This window comes from Bombus fervidus, chromosome 8 (genome assembly GCF_041682495.2).
Source record: "Bombus fervidus isolate BK054 chromosome 8, iyBomFerv1, whole genome shotgun sequence".
Lineage (NCBI taxonomy): Eukaryota > Metazoa > Arthropoda > Insecta > Hymenoptera > Apidae > Bombus > Bombus fervidus.
Window position 1 is genome coordinate 2,700,218 of NC_091524.1, and position 20,465 is coordinate 2,720,682.

The 20,465-nt window shown below is 29.9% G+C and overlaps 5 protein-coding genes across 7 annotated transcripts; 1 reads left to right on the forward strand and 4 right to left on the reverse strand.

Annotated features, from left to right (window-relative positions):
• Positions 1-4,312: 4,312 nt before the first annotated feature.
• Positions 4,313-7,471, reverse strand: L(2)dtl (WD40 domain-containing protein denticleless). Its single transcript, XM_072009463.1, has 8 exons — positions 7,310-7,471; positions 6,894-7,138; positions 6,606-6,786; positions 6,300-6,528; positions 6,011-6,216; positions 5,728-5,930; positions 5,435-5,645; positions 4,313-5,360 (listed from the first exon to the last, which is right to left on the reverse strand). The coding sequence occupies exons 1-8, from the start codon at positions 7,350-7,352 to the stop codon at positions 4,684-4,686; spliced, it is 1,995 nt and encodes a 664-aa protein (XP_071865564.1). The 5' UTR covers positions 7,353-7,471; the 3' UTR covers positions 4,313-4,683.
• An 81-nt stretch (positions 7,472-7,552) lies between these two features.
• Mtpbeta (mitochondrial trifunctional protein beta subunit) lies at positions 7,553-9,938 on the forward strand. Its single transcript, XM_072009465.1, has 7 exons — positions 7,553-7,731; positions 8,090-8,252; positions 8,321-8,696; positions 8,778-8,952; positions 9,013-9,293; positions 9,363-9,668; positions 9,757-9,938. The coding sequence occupies exons 1-7, from the start codon at positions 7,677-7,679 to the stop codon at positions 9,799-9,801; spliced, it is 1,401 nt and encodes a 466-aa protein (XP_071865566.1). The 5' UTR covers positions 7,553-7,676; the 3' UTR covers positions 9,802-9,938.
• Ski6 (exosome complex component Ski6) lies at positions 9,691-11,104 on the reverse strand. Of its 2 annotated transcripts, none has more exons than XM_072009466.1 (3): positions 10,824-11,104; positions 10,454-10,747; positions 9,691-10,365 (listed from the first exon to the last, which is right to left on the reverse strand). In XM_072009466.1, exons 1-3 carry the CDS (start codon positions 10,995-10,997, stop codon positions 10,021-10,023), a joined length of 813 nt encoding a protein of 270 aa, XP_071865567.1. In that variant the 5' UTR covers positions 10,998-11,104; the 3' UTR covers positions 9,691-10,020. The 2 variants fall into 2 exon arrangements, with proteins under 2 accessions (XP_071865567.1, XP_071865568.1); XM_072009467.1 differs by having other exon boundaries at positions 10,865-11,056.
• Positions 11,105-11,413: 309 nt separating this feature from the next.
• Positions 11,414-14,014, reverse strand: Mrps31 (mitochondrial ribosomal protein S31). Its single transcript, XM_072009464.1, has 7 exons — positions 13,714-14,014; positions 13,464-13,599; positions 13,310-13,370; positions 13,121-13,247; positions 12,065-13,039; positions 11,804-12,000; positions 11,414-11,733 (listed from the first exon to the last, which is right to left on the reverse strand). The coding sequence occupies exons 1-7, from the start codon at positions 13,737-13,739 to the stop codon at positions 11,501-11,503; spliced, it is 1,755 nt and encodes a 584-aa protein (XP_071865565.1). The 5' UTR covers positions 13,740-14,014; the 3' UTR covers positions 11,414-11,500.
• Positions 14,015-14,467: 453 nt separating this feature from the next.
• Positions 14,468-20,262, reverse strand: Wapl (cohesin release factor wings apart-like). Of its 2 annotated transcripts, none has more exons than XM_072009449.1 (11): positions 19,588-20,262; positions 17,528-19,266; positions 17,200-17,448; positions 16,854-17,102; positions 16,549-16,773; positions 16,230-16,452; positions 15,927-16,142; positions 15,671-15,847; positions 15,514-15,602; positions 15,339-15,440; positions 14,468-15,256 (listed from the first exon to the last, which is right to left on the reverse strand). In XM_072009449.1, the coding sequence occupies exons 1-11, from the start codon at positions 19,769-19,771 to the stop codon at positions 15,107-15,109; spliced, it is 3,603 nt and encodes a 1,200-aa protein (XP_071865550.1). In that variant the 5' UTR covers positions 19,772-20,262; the 3' UTR covers positions 14,468-15,106. The 2 variants fall into 2 exon arrangements, with proteins under 2 accessions (XP_071865550.1, XP_071865549.1); XM_072009448.1 differs by having other exon boundaries at positions 15,671-15,850; positions 19,588-20,261.
• Between the last annotated feature and the right edge of the window lie 203 nt (positions 20,263-20,465).

Here is a 20,465-nt window from a genome sequence, read left to right on the forward strand (position 1 = left end):
CAATGATCCGCGTACGCCGAAATCGTGATTTCGTTTACACTGAAGTGAATGGATCCTGGCAGGATCGCCAAAAATGTCACCTAAAATAAAAAAGAAATTTAAGAAAAAAAAGAAACTTTATTTTTTTTTCTTGTTTGCAATACACTTCTGAGCTCTAGGCGTGACTGTTCAAGACTGCCTTGGATGATTTTAGGGAGAGTATTTAAATTCTTTCATTCGTGGGAGTGGGAAAAGGCTTCGATCATATATTTCTGAGAACGGATAAAGTAACCGGATGTTATCCCGATGGTCACTCATGCTAAGGCGCTTGGAATTTCGCTATCTTATCGCTTTGTTTAGTCGGATTTCGTCTGTGACATTTCGTCTGTGACACTAACTTGGTATAACTTCTAACGACGCTCTTTTGTTTTAGACGTCGGCCACGTTTTAATTATCTCAGTGTATCCGCCGTGTTCGCATGTTTGTACTTAGTGGTGAAATATAGAATATACAAAGCAAATCTGGGTGAATCAATGAATACCAACTCTAAAAACTTATTGTTCAACAATATAAAGGGATATAATTTATAATATCTCTATTGATCTATTTCTGATATTTTCCTACTTTATACGTTGATGCGTAGCGGCTGAAATTCCGTATTTGGGCCACATTTTGGACAAATAAGCTTCAGGTATGAAAAAATAATCAACGTGATGATAAAAACTAATCGACAAATTTCATAATGATACAATTTTCATGATTTAGAGGTCATAGATGGTGTAGCTATTCTACAGAATGTTTGTATGCATATATGTACTTTCTTTATATTTAATAATTTGAAATTGTGATATTGCATTAAATCAGATTACTATATTATCTTACCGTTTATCAGCAATCAGAAAATGTATTATTTGAAGTTTTATGATTTTAATTACATTTGCAATATTTGTTAATTTTTCATGCGTGGAATTTAAAGGGAATTGTAAACTATTCCAAATATGTATCAAGACCATGCTCCTATCAACTTGTAGTTTATATATATGTCGGAGATGAAAGGACAACGGGGCCACCCGTTGGAATTATTTGGAAAAACCTCAATAGCATTCACGAAATAACCCAAACACAGCCATTCGAAACTTGAGACAATGAGCTTGGGCTCGAGGCGACGACCGGTCGCCGAGTGTAGCCACGGTCACGGGATGAACGTTCCACCTAACAGAGATATGAAGTTACATAGCTTTCCTTTAAAGAATTGGCCGTACCGACACTTGACAATGAAACATTCCAGCGGCCACACACAGACCCCATTCTTTGGGTAAGATGGTCGCCAGATGCCGACGCATCATTCGCAGTTTATGTTCAAATAGCCTGAGGAACCGTTACAAATCTTAGGATCTGGTTAACTAAAGTCCTTCAGATTGGCAAACAGTCTTTATTATATCAGCCTGTATATCTGTCACCTATTGCGGCAAGATACGGGAGATCTGATTTCCTCACGTACGACGCTTCCCGCTAGGAACTCTCTCTCAAGAGCGGCTAGCATCCTTTTCTAACCGCCAACATGGACATTAACCAATTAACAGCAACGTCTATTTCCCTCACCCTCCGAACGGCGGCTTTCTTTGACGAATCCGATGACCTCGTGCCCTTAGGCACATCCCACCATAGTTTTCCTCTGCAGCGTCGTTGCGACGGAAAGTCATTCTTTTTCTTACAGTCGCATTAGTTAGATACCTAGTGTGTTTGTACGATCAGTGAATAATCTACGTCTTAGTAAAGAGTTAATCAAGCGATCCTTGTATCACGAGGAGTAAGTCGAGTTCGACTTAGACTTTGAAGTAAAGTAGATCAGTTATCCCGTGGGCCGTGGATTCGCTATACCGACCCCACGATCGTTGTCATTATCGTTCGAGTATCGAGACCGGTAGTTTATCTTGTATTTATGACAATAAAAGTACACCGACGATGAGCGACTCTGGCGCAGATTCTTTACACGCCCCAAACCCAAGTGTTAACCATAACCCGACATATATATATGATATTTCTGATAATACTACAGACAAGATGCTTGCAATAATAGTGATTGTATGTTTAATTTATAATACCGCGTGATTAGAAGAATTAGGAATTAAAAACTTTTCAGAAAAGATTTTCATAAAGTTATAAGCTTCTTAAAGTATTAGAATTTTTGTTGAAACACTGTGTTTTATAAATTTTTAAGAAGTGTGTGTATTGATAAAATTGAGATTATTTTATTACAGATAATAAAAATTAATTTTTATGTAAAATGATAAAAATGCAGACTTTATTTATTTAGAATAAATCTTCGTAATGTTTGTATACTTTTGAAAAACTTTCAATTGTTTATAAATGTTACTTGGCGTACAATGTACAGTACATAAAGTACAGATTCATGAAGGTTATGTTGTCATAAACAGAAGTATTTAAAAAATGGCCAAAATATTAAGCTTTTTCCGGATTATACGAAATAATTTGGAAAAATCTCTGGTGGCATGTGCAGCTGTAACATATAAATATATAGTTTTAGTCTTATAATTGTCTATATAAGATATATAGTTTTAGTCTTATAATTGGTAAATTCATTCTACTGATGTCATTAAAAAGTGGTAATATTTTTACTGCTAATCAATTAATGGGACAATATTTTGAAAATGTATCACAATATGGTGATTTTCCATTTCCAACAAATATAAAACCAAGCCATGGAACCATTATTTTAAATCCAACTACTTAGAAAGGGTTTGCTTATGTTTGACATGTAAATTATGATTCTTTTTATAATTTAATTATTGATGAACTTCTATCCTTACTTGTAGGAAAGCTAGAAAATTATTTCAAAATTATTATGAACCACTTTTGCATTTAGGTGGAATTGCTGTAACTATAATACAGATAGAATCACAAAATGATACTCGTAAAATTACGATGGATTTAGATATATCTACTGATGCTATCGTAGCTGCAGGAGGAAATGGTACTTTATCTGATGTTTTAACTGGATTATTAAGAAAATATGATCTTAATCTTAATTCAGTCAAACAATGTCTCATTGGCATTTTATAATTGGGGCAAACAAACAAAATTGCAAAATCCTTGTATCATGAATATGATAATATATCTGATATAAAACAAATAGTGGAGGCAACAATGGCAATTATACATGAGAAATTAAAAATGATGGATATGATTGAAGTTAAACCTATTGATGTATGTTTATGTTATATACATTGCAAATTTTTAACTTTTTCAGTAACCAAATACCTCATATTGTTTTATAATTAAAGAATAATCACAAAGAACCAGTAAAACCAATTTATGCTATGGGAGCAGTTGAATGAGGTATATGGAAAGATGCAAATGCTTCTGCTATAATAAGTATTGATACTGGGGATTTTAAAGAAAATACATATATGTTTTTCCTTCAATATTTTGGAATTTTTTTGCACAATATTCGCATTAATGTAAATTTATATTACCTAATACCATATATTTACTGTACAGATATGTGACTTGTATATTTAATGGTTATAAGGAGAATTTAAACAAATATTATGATACAATATTAAAATATGCACTTCCTTGTGAAGGTTGTTCTCATTGTAGTCAAAACTATCTAATTTCTAATTTAAATACCAAGAAATAATGCCTTTAGAAGTATGTTTTGTTATTTCAGGATATTATATGTACTGAATATAAGCACAGGATACCATATTTTTTAGATAGCATTGATTTTAATAAAAGAATAAATGAAAATCTCCATGAACTACCTATATCAACTTGTAAATTACATGTAGCAACTTCTATATAGACAAGTTACAAGTTTAATAATCACCACCATCTTTAAAAGTGAAAATTGGTAATTAAACAAATATCATATGGAATAAAATTATATATATAATCACGATCATGGAAAATTACATCTATTATGTAGGTCCAAAGGATGTCAATTACTTTTCTTTCGTGTCTGAAGATTGGAAAAAAGAAAAAAGCAATAAATAATTATGTAATCAAGTAGTGGAAACAAAAAGAATTGAATTAACTCCACAAAAGATAAAATTTCATAGTTTGAATATTCTAAATTTTAAACATTTAATTTCTATATGTTGATTCATTTATAGACCAATAAAAATTATACATTATACATTGACAATGAAGAGTATGAACTAAAGGCAGTTGAAATTAAGCTGCTCCCTCAGGCAGTAAAAGTATTTTGTTCTCAACTGAACAAAAAATATATATGATGGAAGTAAAATTTAAGATCTGTTTATTTGTTTTAAACCTTCATGTGTTATTATATTGAAAAAAAAGTAAATAGTAAAAAAATTAACAAAATTTTTTATTATTGTAATATATTATAAATATAATTTATGATTGCGTATAAAAGGTATATTGTTATCACTCGAACATGACACTTGTGAGTATATAATTTTCTACTTTATAAAACTTGTATGTTATGTCATATTTATCTTACAGTATAATATTTATTGTTTCAAGTCCTATTAATTTTTTATAAGGTACTACATCGTAAACAACAAAAAGCGCGCTGATATTTGTATCACATTCTTGGGTTAATATTTTGAATGTAATTTTTTGTTATAAAACATTTCTAATAAAAAGTTTATATGAAATTTAGCACAGATAAAATGCAATCTTTCTGACAATTAAAGAAATTCATGACTGTTTTTAAGATTTTGCAGAAGGTATTACATTATCATCACAACACATATTTGTTTCACAGTCTTTTCCAGTAACTTTAAAGAAATTTAATAAAGAGAGAGGAGAATTTCTCGGCATTTTAGACACTTTTTGTGGTTCTGTCGATCGTGATCTAGTATTTCTCCTAGCAAGCACTGTACAAGAAACAGGGCTAGCCGACTTTTCTGATAATGTTTTTCTGACTTTTCCATATTTTTCTCTTCGTATTCTTGTTAACCAATCGACATTTTCTTTGTACTTTTCTGGAGATAATTGAAGTAAATGCGGCGCTGTCCCATCAATTACAAAATTTGGAAGATTCAACGTAGGTGAAAAATGAATTTCGTTATTCCTGTTTTCTCTACTAGATGAACTTGTACTGGGTTCATCAGATTCGTAGCCTCTGTTCAGTAACGAACTATTATCATTACATGGACTAAACAATCTTCGTGCACCGCGATTTTCTAAATGAATACGTTTTGCAACGCGAGCAGATGTGAGGTTTTCTTGTATAGGAGATAAAACTGACTTAAATTTTCCATCAGACCAGGATCCACTCATCATTTGAAAATAATTTCTTTTCATTGAAGTAGTAACATTACACTGATTTTTACTATCTTCTACTTGATTGTAAGCATCTGATGAACTTGGTCCAGGTGTAGCATCTAATGAAAGAAAAAAAATAACATTGATAACAATATAGTAGTTATGATAGTTTAAATATTTTATGATTACATACTAGGTGTGGTATCAGATCCTGGTGTGTGTTCTTGAGATATAACCCAACGCCGTGTAATAGTTGGTGTAGTTTCAAGTTTTAGATTTTCCAATGGATTTTTATTAAGGATAGCTTCTGCACGACCACGTATTTCTATTTCTTCATTATCTAGTTTATGTTCATGACCAACTCTCCAAATTCGATGGCACGAATCATCAGAACATGTCACTATCTGTTTAATTTTCAAAGGGGTATTAGTGTTACATATAATAAATTTTAATATTAAAAATCAACAATGATATCGTGGTTAATACTTTTGTTTCTCGAACACTACACCAAGCAATGCAAGTAACCTCTTCTGTATGTCCTAAGAGTTGTACAATTGGGGCTCCTGGTTTGTTTGTGTGCCAAATATATGCAAGTTCATCACTGGAACCACTAGCAAGATAACGTCCATCAGGACTTAAACAACTTTTAACATAATAAGTACGATTTTGATGTCCATAAAATTCTGCAACTAATATATGCAAAAGAAATAATAATTTTAGTATTATTTTAAAATTTCGTATCAATAATGTTTCTTATTATTATTCTTACTTGGTTTAGGATTGTAAGATGATATATTATATGCATATATAATATTATCCATACAACTTGCATATAGTGTAATTGTTGCAGGACATATTAACAATGACGAAAATCCATTTCTTGTACTATGTCCAGTATAATTCATTGTATGTTTAGCTAAAGGATCTTTTTTGTGAACAGTATAGTTTTTACGCAAATCCCAGACTTTTATTAAACTATGTCAATAATATAATTATTATTTTATTTGTTCATATAATTAGTAATTCACATAAGTGTGTATTTAATTTACTAAACTTACCCATCTCCAGCAGAACATGAAATTAAAGTGAAATCATCTTGAAATACCAAACCAGTAATACTTTGTGCTCTGGATGAATGAGTGATTACCCTACGCTGTCGTCCATTACTTATATTTCCAACATTATGTGCATTAATAATACAATTATCTGGTTTAGGTCGTTCATAATGATTAGCTCTAATATCCCATACCATGATAGAGCCATCTCTAGCTCCAGTTGCAAATACAGCTAAAACATTTTCTTTTAATTAATATTTTGTTTTGTGCAATATGTATGTCAAAGCATATTAAGTATTAAAGAGATACCTTGATCCTGATAACGAAACACTGCAGTCTTAACACTTCTAATATGAGCATGGAAACAATCAATTTGTCTTATTTCAGAACCAGATACATCCCAAAGTCTAGCAGTATGATCTCCAGATGCTGTAACCAGTTTCAATTCTCCTGGCATCCAAGCAACATCAAATATTGCATTACGATGTGCCTGAAAGATATCAATTAAATATATTTTTATTATAGACTCGTAATAATATACTTTATGGTAACTTGATTTCATAGGTAACAGATTAAAGAAAAATATAATAAGCATACCTGTGTTCCTTCCAATGGTTGATTTGACATACTTTTAATATCTGTATCTTGTAATGCAATCTTTCCATCTTCATTAGCTAAAGCAATTATTTGTTCGTATCCTTTTGTAGTACAAAATCGGCATGCAAAAACTGGTGGTTCTGGATTAAAATCCAGTGCATCTGTATTTGGTGTTATACCTTTATACACATCATCTTTATAACACTTCAAACGATACAAAGCAACATCATAATCGTGTATTGATGCTGAAAATATGTTTGTTTCTTTAAAATTCACGTTTTATCTTAAAAAATGAATATCATGCACAATCATTACATTAAATACAACATTATGTTGGGTCACGTATAACCTATCATTTTATATTCGCAATATATTTCAAAATCTTTTATTATATACGATCATAAAATGCAAATTACCAGATCCTTTTTCTCGTTCTACAATAGAATGCACTAAATTCATTCTGAAACTGCATGAAATTAATATTTATTACACAAAATAGTGTAAATACCTAAATTGTAAGCGGGAAAATCTGTCAGTTTTCCCGCACTTCTATATCAAGATAGTCTAACAGGGACATTCAATTATAGTTGGACAATGGTAAGTTCACAAGTGAAATTTTTTGAGAATAAGACTGAAATAAAGATCAAAGTCCACGTTATGTTCAACATTTACTGGTACCAGAAAGGAAATACTAGTGCATAAGTAACCAGTAACAAAAAATAGTAACATATATAAAAATAAGCGAGATTTTTAAAAACTGTTAAATTTAAAGTAATTTTAAACATGCATTCTCTCGCAAAAAATAGTTTTTTAATGAAGAGAGGGTTTCCTAAATATGGTATGTTAAATTACTTTGTGCTATAAATCATTGTAGAACAATAAAAACAATGCAAGTACATAGTTCGCAAATAATGATTCTTAATTATTTACGTACAAAGTACAAAATCGGAAACTTTAAAATAAAAATGATTTAATAACTTTTTATAAGCACTGATGCTATTTATACAATGTAATGATTTTCTATTAATATATAGTCAGTCAATAAATTTATTTAAGATTCCTAATTTTATAACACACTTATTAATATTTACAGCATAATAAAATAGATATAATTATTTCCAAGTGCAAAATATACTTATTAAATATAGTTATGAATATTTAATTACTTATGAATGTGTAATTTATTTGTACTTTAGGTTCTGCAGTAAATTATTTAAAAACAAATAAGTTTTATGCGACTAAAAGCAATCATGCTGCTAAAAACATTGTATATATTGATGGTGTAAGAACACCATTTTTGCAATCTGGAACAAGTTATAAAAACTTGATGGCATATGATCTTGCCAGACAATCATTAGTGTAAGTTAACTTAAACACTAATTTTTATGCTAATTCAATTATAATAATGTATCATATTTTATTACAAGGGCCTTGCAAGACAAAATTAAATTTCCTAAAGAAATTGTTGAATACATTGTTTATGGTACAGTAATGCAAGAAATAAGAACTTCAAATATTGCTAGAGAAGCAGCTTTAGCAGCAGGATACAGTGATCATACTCCTGCACACACTGTAACAATGGCATGCATCAGTAGTAATCAAGCTCTTACAACTGGTATGGGTTTGATTGCATGTGGTGTGTATGAAGTGATCGTTGCAGGTGGAGTGGAATTCATGTCAGATATACCAATTAGACATAGTAGACGTATGAGATCACTGATGTTACAAGCTAATAAGGCAAAATCAATTGGGCAAAAGTTACAACTTCTTACTAGTATTAGACCGTCATATTTTGTACCAGATGTATATTACCTTTTATAACAAAATTATGCTTTAACTATATCTACTTATATCTTATATTTAATTGTATTTATATAATTGTAGTTACCTGCAGTAGCTGAATTTTCTAGTAATGAAACCATGGGACATAGTGCTGATAGATTAACAGCTGCATTTGGAATTTCAAGGAAAGAACAGGATGAATATGCTTTGCGTTCACATACTTTAGCTGCTAAAGCACAACAACAAGGATACCTCACAGATATAGTTCCCTATAAAGGTAATATTAAAATAAACGAAATAAATAAAATATGTTAATTGATCTGGGTACCTTTTCTAGTTCCAAATGTAAGTGAGGTAGTAAATAAAGACAATGGTATTCGTGTTTCAACACTTGAACAATTAGAAAAATTAAAACCAGCATTTGTTAAACCATATGGAGGAGTTACTGCTGCTAATGCATCTTTTTTAACTGATGGAGCATCAGCAGCTTTGATAATGACAGAAGAAAAAGCTCTTCAACTTGGTCTTACTCCAAAAGCATATTTAAGAAATTTCAATTATGTTTCCCAGGATCCTGTTGATCAATTGCTCTTAGGACCAACCTATGTTATACCAAAAGTAATACTTTATTATTGTTAAATGTACATGTTTAGAATTTTAACACATAATGTTTCAAATAAATTGTAGATACTCCAAAAAGCAAAATTAAATGTTAAAGACGTCGGAGTGTGGGAAATACATGAAGCTTTTGCTGGACAAATTTTAGCTAATTTAAAAGCATTAGATTCTGATTGGTTTGCACAAAATTACTTAGGAAGGTCTTCAAAAGTAGGAGTACCAGATCTTAATAAATGGAACGCATGGGGTGGATCTTTATCAATTGGTCATCCATTTGCAGCAACTGGAATTCGGTTAGCTACACATACCGCGAATCGACTTATCAAAGAAGATCAACAATTTGGATTAATTGCAGCTTGTGCAGCTGGAGGACAGGTAAAAGACGCATAAAGAATAATTCACAATTATTATTATCTTATATTTATATTAAATAGATTTATTTTAATAATTATATAAATTATAGGGTGTTGGTATGATTATGGAAAGGTACCCTGGTGCTAAGGTTTGAGATGCAAAAAGGGGAAAACGAATGAATATAAATATTCTAAAAGAAATGTGGATATTACTTTAAAAAAAAAAGATTGTATACAATTATGGTGTTTGATAAAATATATATATATATATTCTTTATAAGATAAATATATTTTTAAAAAATTTTGTATGTGATTTTTATGAAAAAATTGTGTATTACTTGACATTTTTTGTGTACAATTTTTTATTAATATATCTAATTTAATGCAACATGAAAAAGAGAAGGAAGTGATTGTTCTGTTAAATATTGTCTAACTGCGTGATCTAAAATAGTTTTTATATCTTGACATCCATATAATACACGAGCTTTTAAAGACTCAAATTGAGACAAATGTAACCTTTGGCCTGCTCCTTGCGCTACTACTATCAAACCATCTTTTGATGTACTATCACTATTTGGTAAAGCAACAACAGACAAAGTAACACCAGGAGCACATTCTTCTAGATAATTTGCATCCAGTACTCCTCTCCCTAATGTATTATCTTCATCTTCCAAAGATGGATTATTAATTAATGTTACAGTGCAACCTATGGCATAATTCTACAAAAAAAAAACGATAATAAATTTAATGATAAAGGTTCTTTTTTCAATGAAAATTACAGGACATTTGTTTCATTTTATATATTACCTTGATAGGAATTCCAGCATCAATTAAAGCAAGTGTAGCTGCATTTACAGATGCACAATATTCACTTCCATCAACTTGTAATGCTTCTACATAAATATCTATCTGTGAACGTGGATATATTTCTAAATGTATTATGGCTTCCATTGCGTGTTTTAATTGAAGAGATCTTTCTTGCGATTTTCTGTCTCCTCTTGGTTTGCGTTTACGTTCTCCAGAAGATAAACTAAATACCGCCATGCTATATTGACAATTCACTATGCCTTTAGTTGTATTCCTTCCTGTAGAACCTCTTGGCTAAATAAACATAACATTAATCGTATATGGTTCAATGTATTAATATAAAAATTATAACGTACGATAAGTTGTTAACCTGATGAGGCCCATATACTGTAACCAAAATTTTAGTGTTACCCTGTTCGATATAAGCACTTCCATCGGCTTGACCAAAAACACCCATTTTTACACGAATCTGCCTTAATTCTAATGCTCGCCTACCATCTGGACGTAGCCCACTTTGATCTTCAATATTTTCTGCTTCGATCATTTTTCTCAGGAATTTTAAGACCAATGTAACCTATAAGCCTATAAGGTAAGACTAGGTCGTGGATTTGGATCGGTCTTAATTGAGTCCCTTGAGTGATTTGACCCAATCGATCTCTACCTTAGCTGAAAGTACAAACTTTTGAAGATTTCCTTATAGACTTATAAGAAAGCATTGCATTGATATATCCTTTTTTCATAAATTAATTTATTTCAAATGTTTAAATCTAATTTAACTATTTCATTTATTTGAATTTGAAATATCAATACTTTCATAGGTTTTATTTAACCAGTAATGTTTATATACATATAGTGTTTCATAAACATTTAATAACGTTCTGTTATAAAACATTAAATAAAATATGAAGACAGTGAAATGCACATAAAATAAGATATTTTTAACAAATAACAACTACATAATTATGTGTATCATTTTATTTCATTTTTATTTTTAAAAAACAGTTGATACATTTCAATTTGTTTTTTTGCCAGTTTTTTGTACTAGTTCTATCCTGCAACTCCTAATTTTTCTAATAAATCATGTTTATCCTTAAAATAATTTTTATACCACATTATATGATCATACTTTTCTTCAATTGTCATATATGGGTTCTTTGAAAGTCCAACACATACCAATTCCATAAAATGTCGTATTGGACCCTTAGGAGGACACCATGGTGTCAACTCACGTTCTAAGAATACATGCTTTGAGAAATGCACATTTTGCTCCTTTTCCATCCCTATATCATATAAAGAATTATATTTATAAGTTACATATAAAATAACACAGTCTAATTTTTCTACTTATACCTTGTTCATTATCTATAGGAAATTTCCATAGTTTTCCTTCTTTAGACCATTCAATCATTTCTTGAAATGCATTTGTAGGGTATTTAGATACTGAAAGTTGCAATTGCTCCCTTTCCCAAGTGTCCCATATTTTAAATTTAGGAACATCAGTATTTTCCAAACAATCGTCGAAGATTCTTTCATAATCTGTATTATTGCTATAAAAAAATTTTAAATGGATTAAACCATAAATTTTTAGATTTATTTAATAAAATATGCAACCTCTCATTATCATCAATGATGCTGGATCCTTTTTGCTGCTTTATTAGTTTTCCAATTATAGTTGGTTTTTTCTGAGCTACATATTTTAGCATCCCAATTATTGATGGTTCCTTTTGTGTTTCATGCTTCTTTACAAGCTTAACACTAACATCCCTTACTTTCTTTTGCTGACTTTTTAGCTTGTAAATTATAGATGGTTCCGTTCTTTCATATTTTATTTCAAACTTATCATCAATATCCTTTACCTTACTCGATTGGGTTTTAAGCATTTCAATTATTGATGGTTCTTTTTCTGTTTCATCTTTTCTTTTAAACTTATCATTGACATCCCTTATTTTTTCTCGCTGACTTTCTAGCTTAGGAATTATAGATGGTTCTATTCGTCTTTCATATTTTATTTCAAACTTATCATCAATATCCTTTACCTTACTCGATTGGGTTTTGAGCATTTCAATTATTGATGGTTCCTTTTGTGTTTCGTGTTTTCTTCCAAGCTTATCACTAACATCCCTTACTTTCTTTTGCTGACTTTTTAGCTTGTAAATTATAGATGGTTCCGTTCTTTCATATTTTATTTCAAACTTATCATCAATATCCTTTACCTTACTCGATTGGGTTTTAAGCATTTCAATTATTGATGGTTCTTTTTCTGTTTCATCTTTTCTTTTAAACTTATCATTGACATCCCTTATTTTTTCTCGCTGACTTTCTAGCTTAGGAATTATAGATGGTTCTATTCGTCTTCCATATTTTATTTCAAACTTATCATCAATATCCTTTACCTTACTTGACTGGCTTTTAAGCATTTCAATTATTGATGGTTCTTTTTGTGTTTCATGTTTTCTTTCAAACTTATCATTGACATCCCTTATTTTTTTTTGCTGACTTTCTAGCTTAGGAATGATAGATGATTTTTGTGGTACTTTAGATTCGTTACTAATAGTCCTTGTCTTATTTTTAGCTTTATCTTTATTACTATAAATAACATCAATATTATATATTTATATAATTTATTAGAATAAAAATATAATTTAAGCAAAAAAGTTATACTTAAACCTTTTACTTAATATATTATCTACAGTCTGAATTTTATTGATATTATCGAACAAAACTGAAAGAATTTTTCCTTTATCTTGGTCTGATGTTGTAGTTAAAATTTGGGCTGCTTTGGTTAACTCATACTCTATAATAAGAAATTTCTTGTCTTATTATGCATCTATCTTAAAATAAATTATAATGTCTTACCTATTTGTCTTCTTTTTCGTGCTGCTTTTGCACTTTGTAAGTAGTCTATACCACTTAATTTCTTCAGAAAAAAGGAACATGAAATAAAAATTATAAACATAGACACACATATTAAAAGAAATAAGTTTTATATTAAAAGTAACGAAATATTTACATCATCAATTTTATTAGAAATTTCAGCATCAGAATCCGAATCAGAAGAAGAAGAATCAGATGATGAATTAGTTCTTATTACATTAAACGTAATATTTAACCTTTGAAATGGCAATATAATTTGAGTTTTAGTAGTCCTAGAAGTTAATAATTATGGGATTATGTAATATTAATTATTTGAATTATCATGTTCATATAGAACTGATAGATAGGTTAATAAGAATATTAAAATTACATAAATGAATACTTACTTCGAAAGAAGAAACGTAGCTAACATTTCGTTACGTTAATATATGCATATATTGCTTACATATATATATTATTTTATTCTATTTTGCTATTAAATCTATAGCATAAATTAGTCAAATTCTAAATTACCATGTTACGGATTGACTCTAAATAAAGTCATTCCTGATTTTGCGAATATGTTTGTTAACAGTAAACTTAACATACATATTTTCTAATAAAATATAACTTTTTGATAAATTGTTTCTAAAATTTTTTTTAAAAAGATTTCAATATTACTCACTTAATATGAGCGTATGAATACATACATATGTACATGGTTACATATACATATGTACAGTTTGTAAAAACATGTTTACTACTTTTAAGTCTAATTTTCAACTTTTCGAACTGAGAAATCTTGTTTAATAAGTTAACACATATCTTACATGTATTTTTGTACATTTTTGTAGACATTCCGTTTAAAATAAATAATGTAAATAAAATATGTAATTATTTCAAATTGATTTTGACTTACCTTACATGAAAGAAAAATATATATATTTTTGTTTTATATTTCTTGATATAAAATGTATTTGATTTTTATGAAAAAAAATGGTTTATTTACAAATTCGTAATTTATGAAGCTAGTTTATTGCATACACATAACAATATAATGTATCTTTTATTTTTCCTTTGAAATTGTGAGACAAAATATGTTATTAAAGGTTTATGAAGTTTTATATCTCTTAATGAGATACAATAACTGGAAACTGGGAATTTAAGATACAATTATAATTTATAAATTTACATTTACAAAGCTTATAGTATAATTTTAATATTAAAATAAACTTACAAAATAATGCTATATCAAATCTTAAACGGGTTGTAATAAACCCCAACACCGCCAATCTTGTAACAAAACTTAAAATGTAAAATAAATTGAAATTTCAAAATAATGGAAAAATTTAAAATTTATGCATTATTATACAGCAAACGAATTATACTCTGACAAGAAGTTTACAAATTATCATTCTTCTTGTCAGTCACATAATTTAAAAAAATGATTGTTTGGCAAAGCAACTAAAGTAATAATATTACATACGTGCCATTAAAAAACTTAAGTGAGCTGCATGCGTAATTACAAGGCGCGTTCTTTATCATATTAGTTTCTAGTAATTAATTAACTTATGTTTAATACCTAACTTGTTACTGTGATTGGGAAAATAAGTCAATTTAATGAAAGGTACAGCAATAAATTACGTAAGTGAATAAATATATATCAAAATATATGGTCAATATGAAACAGGTCCATTCATACTGCAATAGATAAAATTTCCTTCGTTGGACACATATAACTTTGGCTCTTTTTGCATGCCAGGGTAATAAAAAATATCAAATGTGTAAATGTGATATCAATCAAGACGAAGATAAATGGAGCATTATGTTTGGATCTTCTAAAGCTGATAATGGTAATTCACTTTTCTCTTCTTCAATGCGGGCATCTGAGACTTTTAGGAACTTAATCACCTTTTCAGTAGCAGCAATTCCACAGCTGCTTACTTCATTCTAAAATAAGTTATTCATATATTCAAACTTTCTAATAATTTTTTATAAATATGTATAAATAAAAAAGATTAAAAATAATTACCGATGCCGTTAAATTCATGAAATTGAAGAATTTCTGAAGTACAGACACCATAGTAGTAAAATTATTATCTGGAAGTCTACTGCGTACCAACAATTCATAATCCTGAAAGTATATGTATTACATTATTTTCTTCTATAGTATTAGCATTGTAATTTTAAACTTAAAAATTTATTACCTTATTATCCATTATTAAGTAACCAAGTAAAAGCACTACATATGCTCCTATTAAAGTATGTTCCATATGACGTCCCGCTTTTTGTAATACTACAAAAAGAATTTCTAAAATTATATTTTACAAAATTTATAATATCTTAAACAAAAATTATACAAACATTTTGTGACAGTTTCTTCAATGAATTCCTCTTGAGATTTAGTTGTTGTCGATACAGTTTCTGTTTGTTCAGAATCTTTTTTACCATCTAAAATAGCATCGGTTTTTTGTTCTTCGGCACGTGCCAATTCTTCTTGTTTATAAAATAGATCGATTAAACATTCTACTCCACTTTCCTCTGCTATTTTTTACAGAAATAAATACAATATATCAGATCCACATCTTCGTGAAAACAATATAATTTGTAAAATACCCACCGTCAAAAATATTTTCTATTGATGGGGGAGCTTTAGATTCGATAAGCAGCTGTTTATTATCATCACATTGTTCTACTAAATTTATTAATAAAATCAAAGCTAACATCATCATATCAAAACGTTTTTCTTCAGGAAGTGACTCGGGGACGCGCAATAAAAGATACAAACTGCAATCTAAAACACCTGGTTGCAAGCCTAGTGATTTACTCCCAAAAGCTAAAATAGTTACAAAACCTTGTATTATACATTGGTAAAAATAAATTATTAATACTTTTTGAAAGATAAAATATAATAAAGTCCTACATTGTCTATTAAATCGATGTGTAAGGTTAATAAGAACCTTAATAATAGCAAACAAGCATTCTCTAATAACAGCACCAGTGGAAGTTTTATCACTTGGGTCTATAGTAGGATAAATAGGAATTTCTTGTCCACAAAGATGATATAAATTTGCTAAAGTGCTGACTAAAACTCCATTCTCATATTTCAATAAATATACTTGATTTTCCTCATTCATATGAGTAACCTAAAAGAATTTCAATTAAAAAGGATAAATAAATGTATCGTAAACTGTATTATAAATTTTAAGTATGTATATCATTATATAAAACATAGATCTCACATTTTCTAATACACGTAAACATCTATCAACTTTACGCAATTTGTCTAATAATGGATCTGTCCAGCCAGATTTTGTAATATTTTGGGTATTAATATGGCGATGACAATCTCTGATAGTCTTTACAATATGCTCTAAACCTCCCAATTCCCTAAGTTCTTCTTTAAACCATTCACCAGCACGTTTGGATGTAAGACTAAGGAGTGTCTCCATAGCAAGTTGACCAACCTAGAATTAATTTGTTATATATTTGTTCATTTACTTTTTATATTTCTTTCCTGGTAATTATGAATAGAAATAATACTTACAGTTATATTATCAAGATTTAAATGTTTTGCATGTCCTTGAGCTTGAATATCAGCACATAACTGACGTACTTTTTCTTTATTTTTTAGAAGTTCTGCCCGACTAAGGCCACAATCATCAAGTGCATCTTTGTGACTGGCATCAGATTCTAACAAACTTAACATTAATTCTAAACAATCACGATCTAAATCCATAGCTAAACGATCTTGACTTAATACAAACATTACTGTTGCTGTACATAAAGCAAGACTCTACAAAACACATAGAGTTTCATTTAAATTTTCACATATATTATTAAACTTGATAAAATTTACATACATTACATTCTATGAAAATAAAACGTTTTACCTGATCTTTTGTTGCATCATGAAGAGCTTTGAAGAATTTAGCAACAGTGCCATGAGCACGTACATGCATACGAAATGCAGGTGCCATACATTTGCTTGCCAATCTTATAGCTGAAAGGCAGCGAGTAGCATTTGGATTGTTTTCTCTTAAAGTGTCTAATATATATTCAACATCATCATTAAACTCTTGAAATTCTCCACTTTCTTGAATTTGATGAGCTTTTTTCACATTTTTTACTACAGTATAGAACTAAAAAGACAGTATTGTTCAATATCAAATTTGTAATAAATTAATATATTACAATGCATAAAGTATACAATATACATACTCCCTTTACTTTTTTGCCACAACGAACACTAGTTATAGCATCAGATTCATCTTCAAAACCTGCGTCAGCTTCAGGATATTTTACAACTCTTGTTAATTGTGAAGGATCGAATTCTTCTTCATAAGCTACAGGATCTGTACCACTAAGAGATCCGGAAGCAGTGGTAGGTGTACTATTTCCAACATTAGAAGTATCTGTGGTACTAGATTCTTTATCACTATCACACCACTTGTGTTTGTACAAAGCTCTTCTTTTATTTCCATTTGTAGTACCTGTTGAGCGACTTTTAAAAATACTACCTTTCTTAGTAGCAGGTTTCTGAATAGTTGTACATGGAGTATTTAATGGTTGTAATTCTGTGACTGTACTAGTTACATGTAATGCTATATCATTTTCTGCATTACCACTCACACCTTCACTGTCATCGCTCCCGGAAAACCAATCTTGATCAACTAAGGTTTTTGCTGTAGCTGTGTCATTATCAATAATACGGTTAGTTTGTTCTGTTTCTACTTCAGGATTAGGTTCTGGAGCTGGATCTGGTTCAGCTTCTAGTTCTGTTTCTGTTCCTGATCCTAATGCTGGTTCTGTACCTGGACCTGATTCTGGTACTGGGTCTGATTCTGACTTTAATTCATGTTGTGAAGTAGGTCCAGAAACTACTTCATTTGTTGGAATATCTATAGAACAGTGTTGGACTTCATCTGGAACAACTTCTGTATTTTCTTCAGTCTCTGAAGTATTTATCATCATTGGTCTTGTTTGCATAGGGTCAGAATCACTTGACAATATATCAATTAGTTCTTGAGTTGTAGTTGGCAGTGGTTGATCACGCCCAATTAATGGTTCAATTGCTGGCTTACAAGAGTACGTAGAACCACAATCAGTCTTAACAATATCATAATGAGATATTAATGTATTGTTGGAATCAGTAACAGATTTCCTAAGGGTTAAAGAAAGACCAGAACTATGTGAATTAGATGTTACTGGTGCTGTAGACACAATGGAAGATGTTGTTGTTAAATCTAACTGCAGATTTTTTGCTCGACTACGGGTAGTTCTGCGCATTTCTGAATTTTCTAAAGGTATTGATACAGTCGAGATAATGGGTTCTTGAGAACGAACTGCTTTATGATCAGATTTAACATTCACATCCACATTAAAGTTTTTACGTTCCATATCTACTTTTGTGGGACTGATGAGGGGTGTAGAAATTCTATATGTTTCAGGTTCTGGCTGTTGAGTGTTCTGCACATTCCCATAGACTAGTCGTGCTGTACCTTTGCATATTCTCAATACAATAGGAGGTTTCCCTTCTTCTCTAATAGGAGGATCATTATTGATTCCTTCTAAAGTATCTGTCACTTTTTTAGCTGGAGCATTTGATACTTTTGTTAAGGATTGTTTTGGTTGTAGTTGTTGTTGTTGTTGTTGTGGTGGTGGTGGTGGTGGTGGTGGTTGTGGAGAAATTTTTTGAGCACGGGCTCTACCATAATGTGAATCAGGTACTTGTCTATATATTGCCATATCCTGGCGAGATTCTTCTATTGAAGGTGGAACATTTCTACTTTTAAAAAATTTCTTAGGTTTAACAACTGGTGGTGCAACATCTGATTTATTGTCAGGATCAGTTTCAAAGGAAAATGGATCTTTCCCAGAATTTACACGAGCATTCTGATTTCCATAATCAAGCTTTACTCTTTTTGCACCAAAGGTATTGTGAATATCATCTCTCCTTCCTATAAATGAAATAATATTCACATAATTTCCTACAAAATTTATTCTTATTTGTTAAATCATCAATCATATAAATATTGCAATTGATAAATGCACAATGTATAGGTAGATTTATCTTTTAAATAAAACCATATATATAAAAGCAAAGTATGTGAAGCATATAAATAAAACAAAATTTTACATTAAGTAATTTTTTGAACAAATACTTCTGAAACAAATTCTATGTTGTTAAACACTAAATGTATGTTTAACATTTATTAATTAGATATAAATAAATATGTGTGACAAAAGATATAATTTATATTGACAAAGAAAGTACATACCATTGATATTTGTACTCCTTATAGATGTAAAAGATGTTATACCCCATTTCCCAACAGTGCCAGCTGATTTAGCAGCGGAAGGTCGATTGCTATTTTCCCTAAAAAGCTTATCAAATTGAATACTCCCAGGTGTCACACTACTGACCTTACGGCTGTAAGATTTTGTGTAACTACGGGACGTCATACTGTATTCTTCAGTATTTCAAAAGTGTTCCACATCTCAAAAGACACAAATAATATTTCTCTTCATTTTTTTAATTTAAGCATGTAGGAAATAAGCATTGATTGTTTGCATACTTGCGGAGAAGTGTTATGAGGAAAAAAACCTCAATTCATCGGAATCGTTATTCGCGTTGATAATTAAAAACTTGAAATAAAAAATCAAGAAGCAATATCTTCGGAACATATGAAAGAAACAAACGCCATGTTTCATTTGCTATTTACCCCGATGCACAAATATATGAAACTGTAACTTCAAATTCGATTTATGTTCGGAAACATTGTTCTTATCTTAGTTATTCTTGATCCTATATTTTTACACTTAGCTTTAATTATTATAATTTTTATATGTCAGCATAAGTCCAACTAGAAATATTAGTCATAACATGATCTTGAGCCATCTGTCGATGTTTTTCGTTTCAAGATTTAGATACATACCATACACAAAAAAAAAAAACGAGTAATACAATATACAAGATTGTAATACTTGTCGTCCTATCCAGTAGGTAGAGCTAAAATGCTATCTTCTACCTTTTATCTACCTTACCGGTAGAAAATCCTCCAATCAAAATTTATTTTATGTAATAAATGATGAATTGTGCTTTATGTGAATTTCAAACTTAAGAATCTTTAACTTTTAGGGACTCTTAGAAACAGAT

Coding starts and splice junctions, on each gene's coding strand:
- Mtpbeta (XM_072009465.1), top strand. CDS start 7,677: ATGCATTCTCTCGCAAAAAATAGTTTTTTAATGAAGAGAGGGTTTCCT. Junction 8,953..9,012: donor AGATATAGTTCCCTATAAAG/GTAATATTAAAA, acceptor TACCTTTTCTAG/TTCCAAATGTAAGTGAGGTA. Junction 9,294..9,362: donor CAACCTATGTTATACCAAAA/GTAATACTTTAT, acceptor AATAAATTGTAG/ATACTCCAAAAAGCAAAATT.
- Ski6 (XM_072009466.1), bottom strand. CDS start 10,997: ATGATCGAAGCAGAAAATATTGAAGATCAAAGTGGGCTACGTCCAGAT. Junction 10,748..10,823: donor CAGTATATGGGCCTCATCAG/GTTAACAACTTA, acceptor ATGTTTATTTAG/CCAAGAGGTTCTACAGGAAG. Junction 10,366..10,453: donor ATGCTGGAATTCCTATCAAG/GTAATATATAAA, acceptor TTTTTTTTGTAG/AATTATGCCATAGGTTGCAC.
- Mrps31 (XM_072009464.1), bottom strand. CDS start 13,739: ATGTTAGCTACGTTTCTTCTTTCGAA. Junction 13,600..13,713: donor GCTACGTTTCTTCTTTCGAA/GTAAGTATTCAT, acceptor ATTAACTTCTAG/GACTACTAAAACTCAAATTA. Junction 13,248..13,309: donor ACGAAAAAGAAGACAAATAG/GTAAGACATTAT, acceptor TTCTTATTATAG/AGTATGAGTTAACCAAAGCA.
- Wapl (XM_072009448.1), bottom strand. CDS start 19,771: ATGACGTCCCGTAGTTACACAAAATCTTACAGCCGTAAGGTCAGTAGT. Junction 17,449..17,527: donor GTGGCAAAAAAGTAAAGGGA/GTATGTATATTG, acceptor CTGTCTTTTTAG/TTCTATACTGTAGTAAAAAA. Junction 16,143..16,229: donor ACATCGATTTAATAGACAAT/GTAGGACTTTAT, acceptor TAACTATTTTAG/CTTTTGGGAGTAAATCACTA.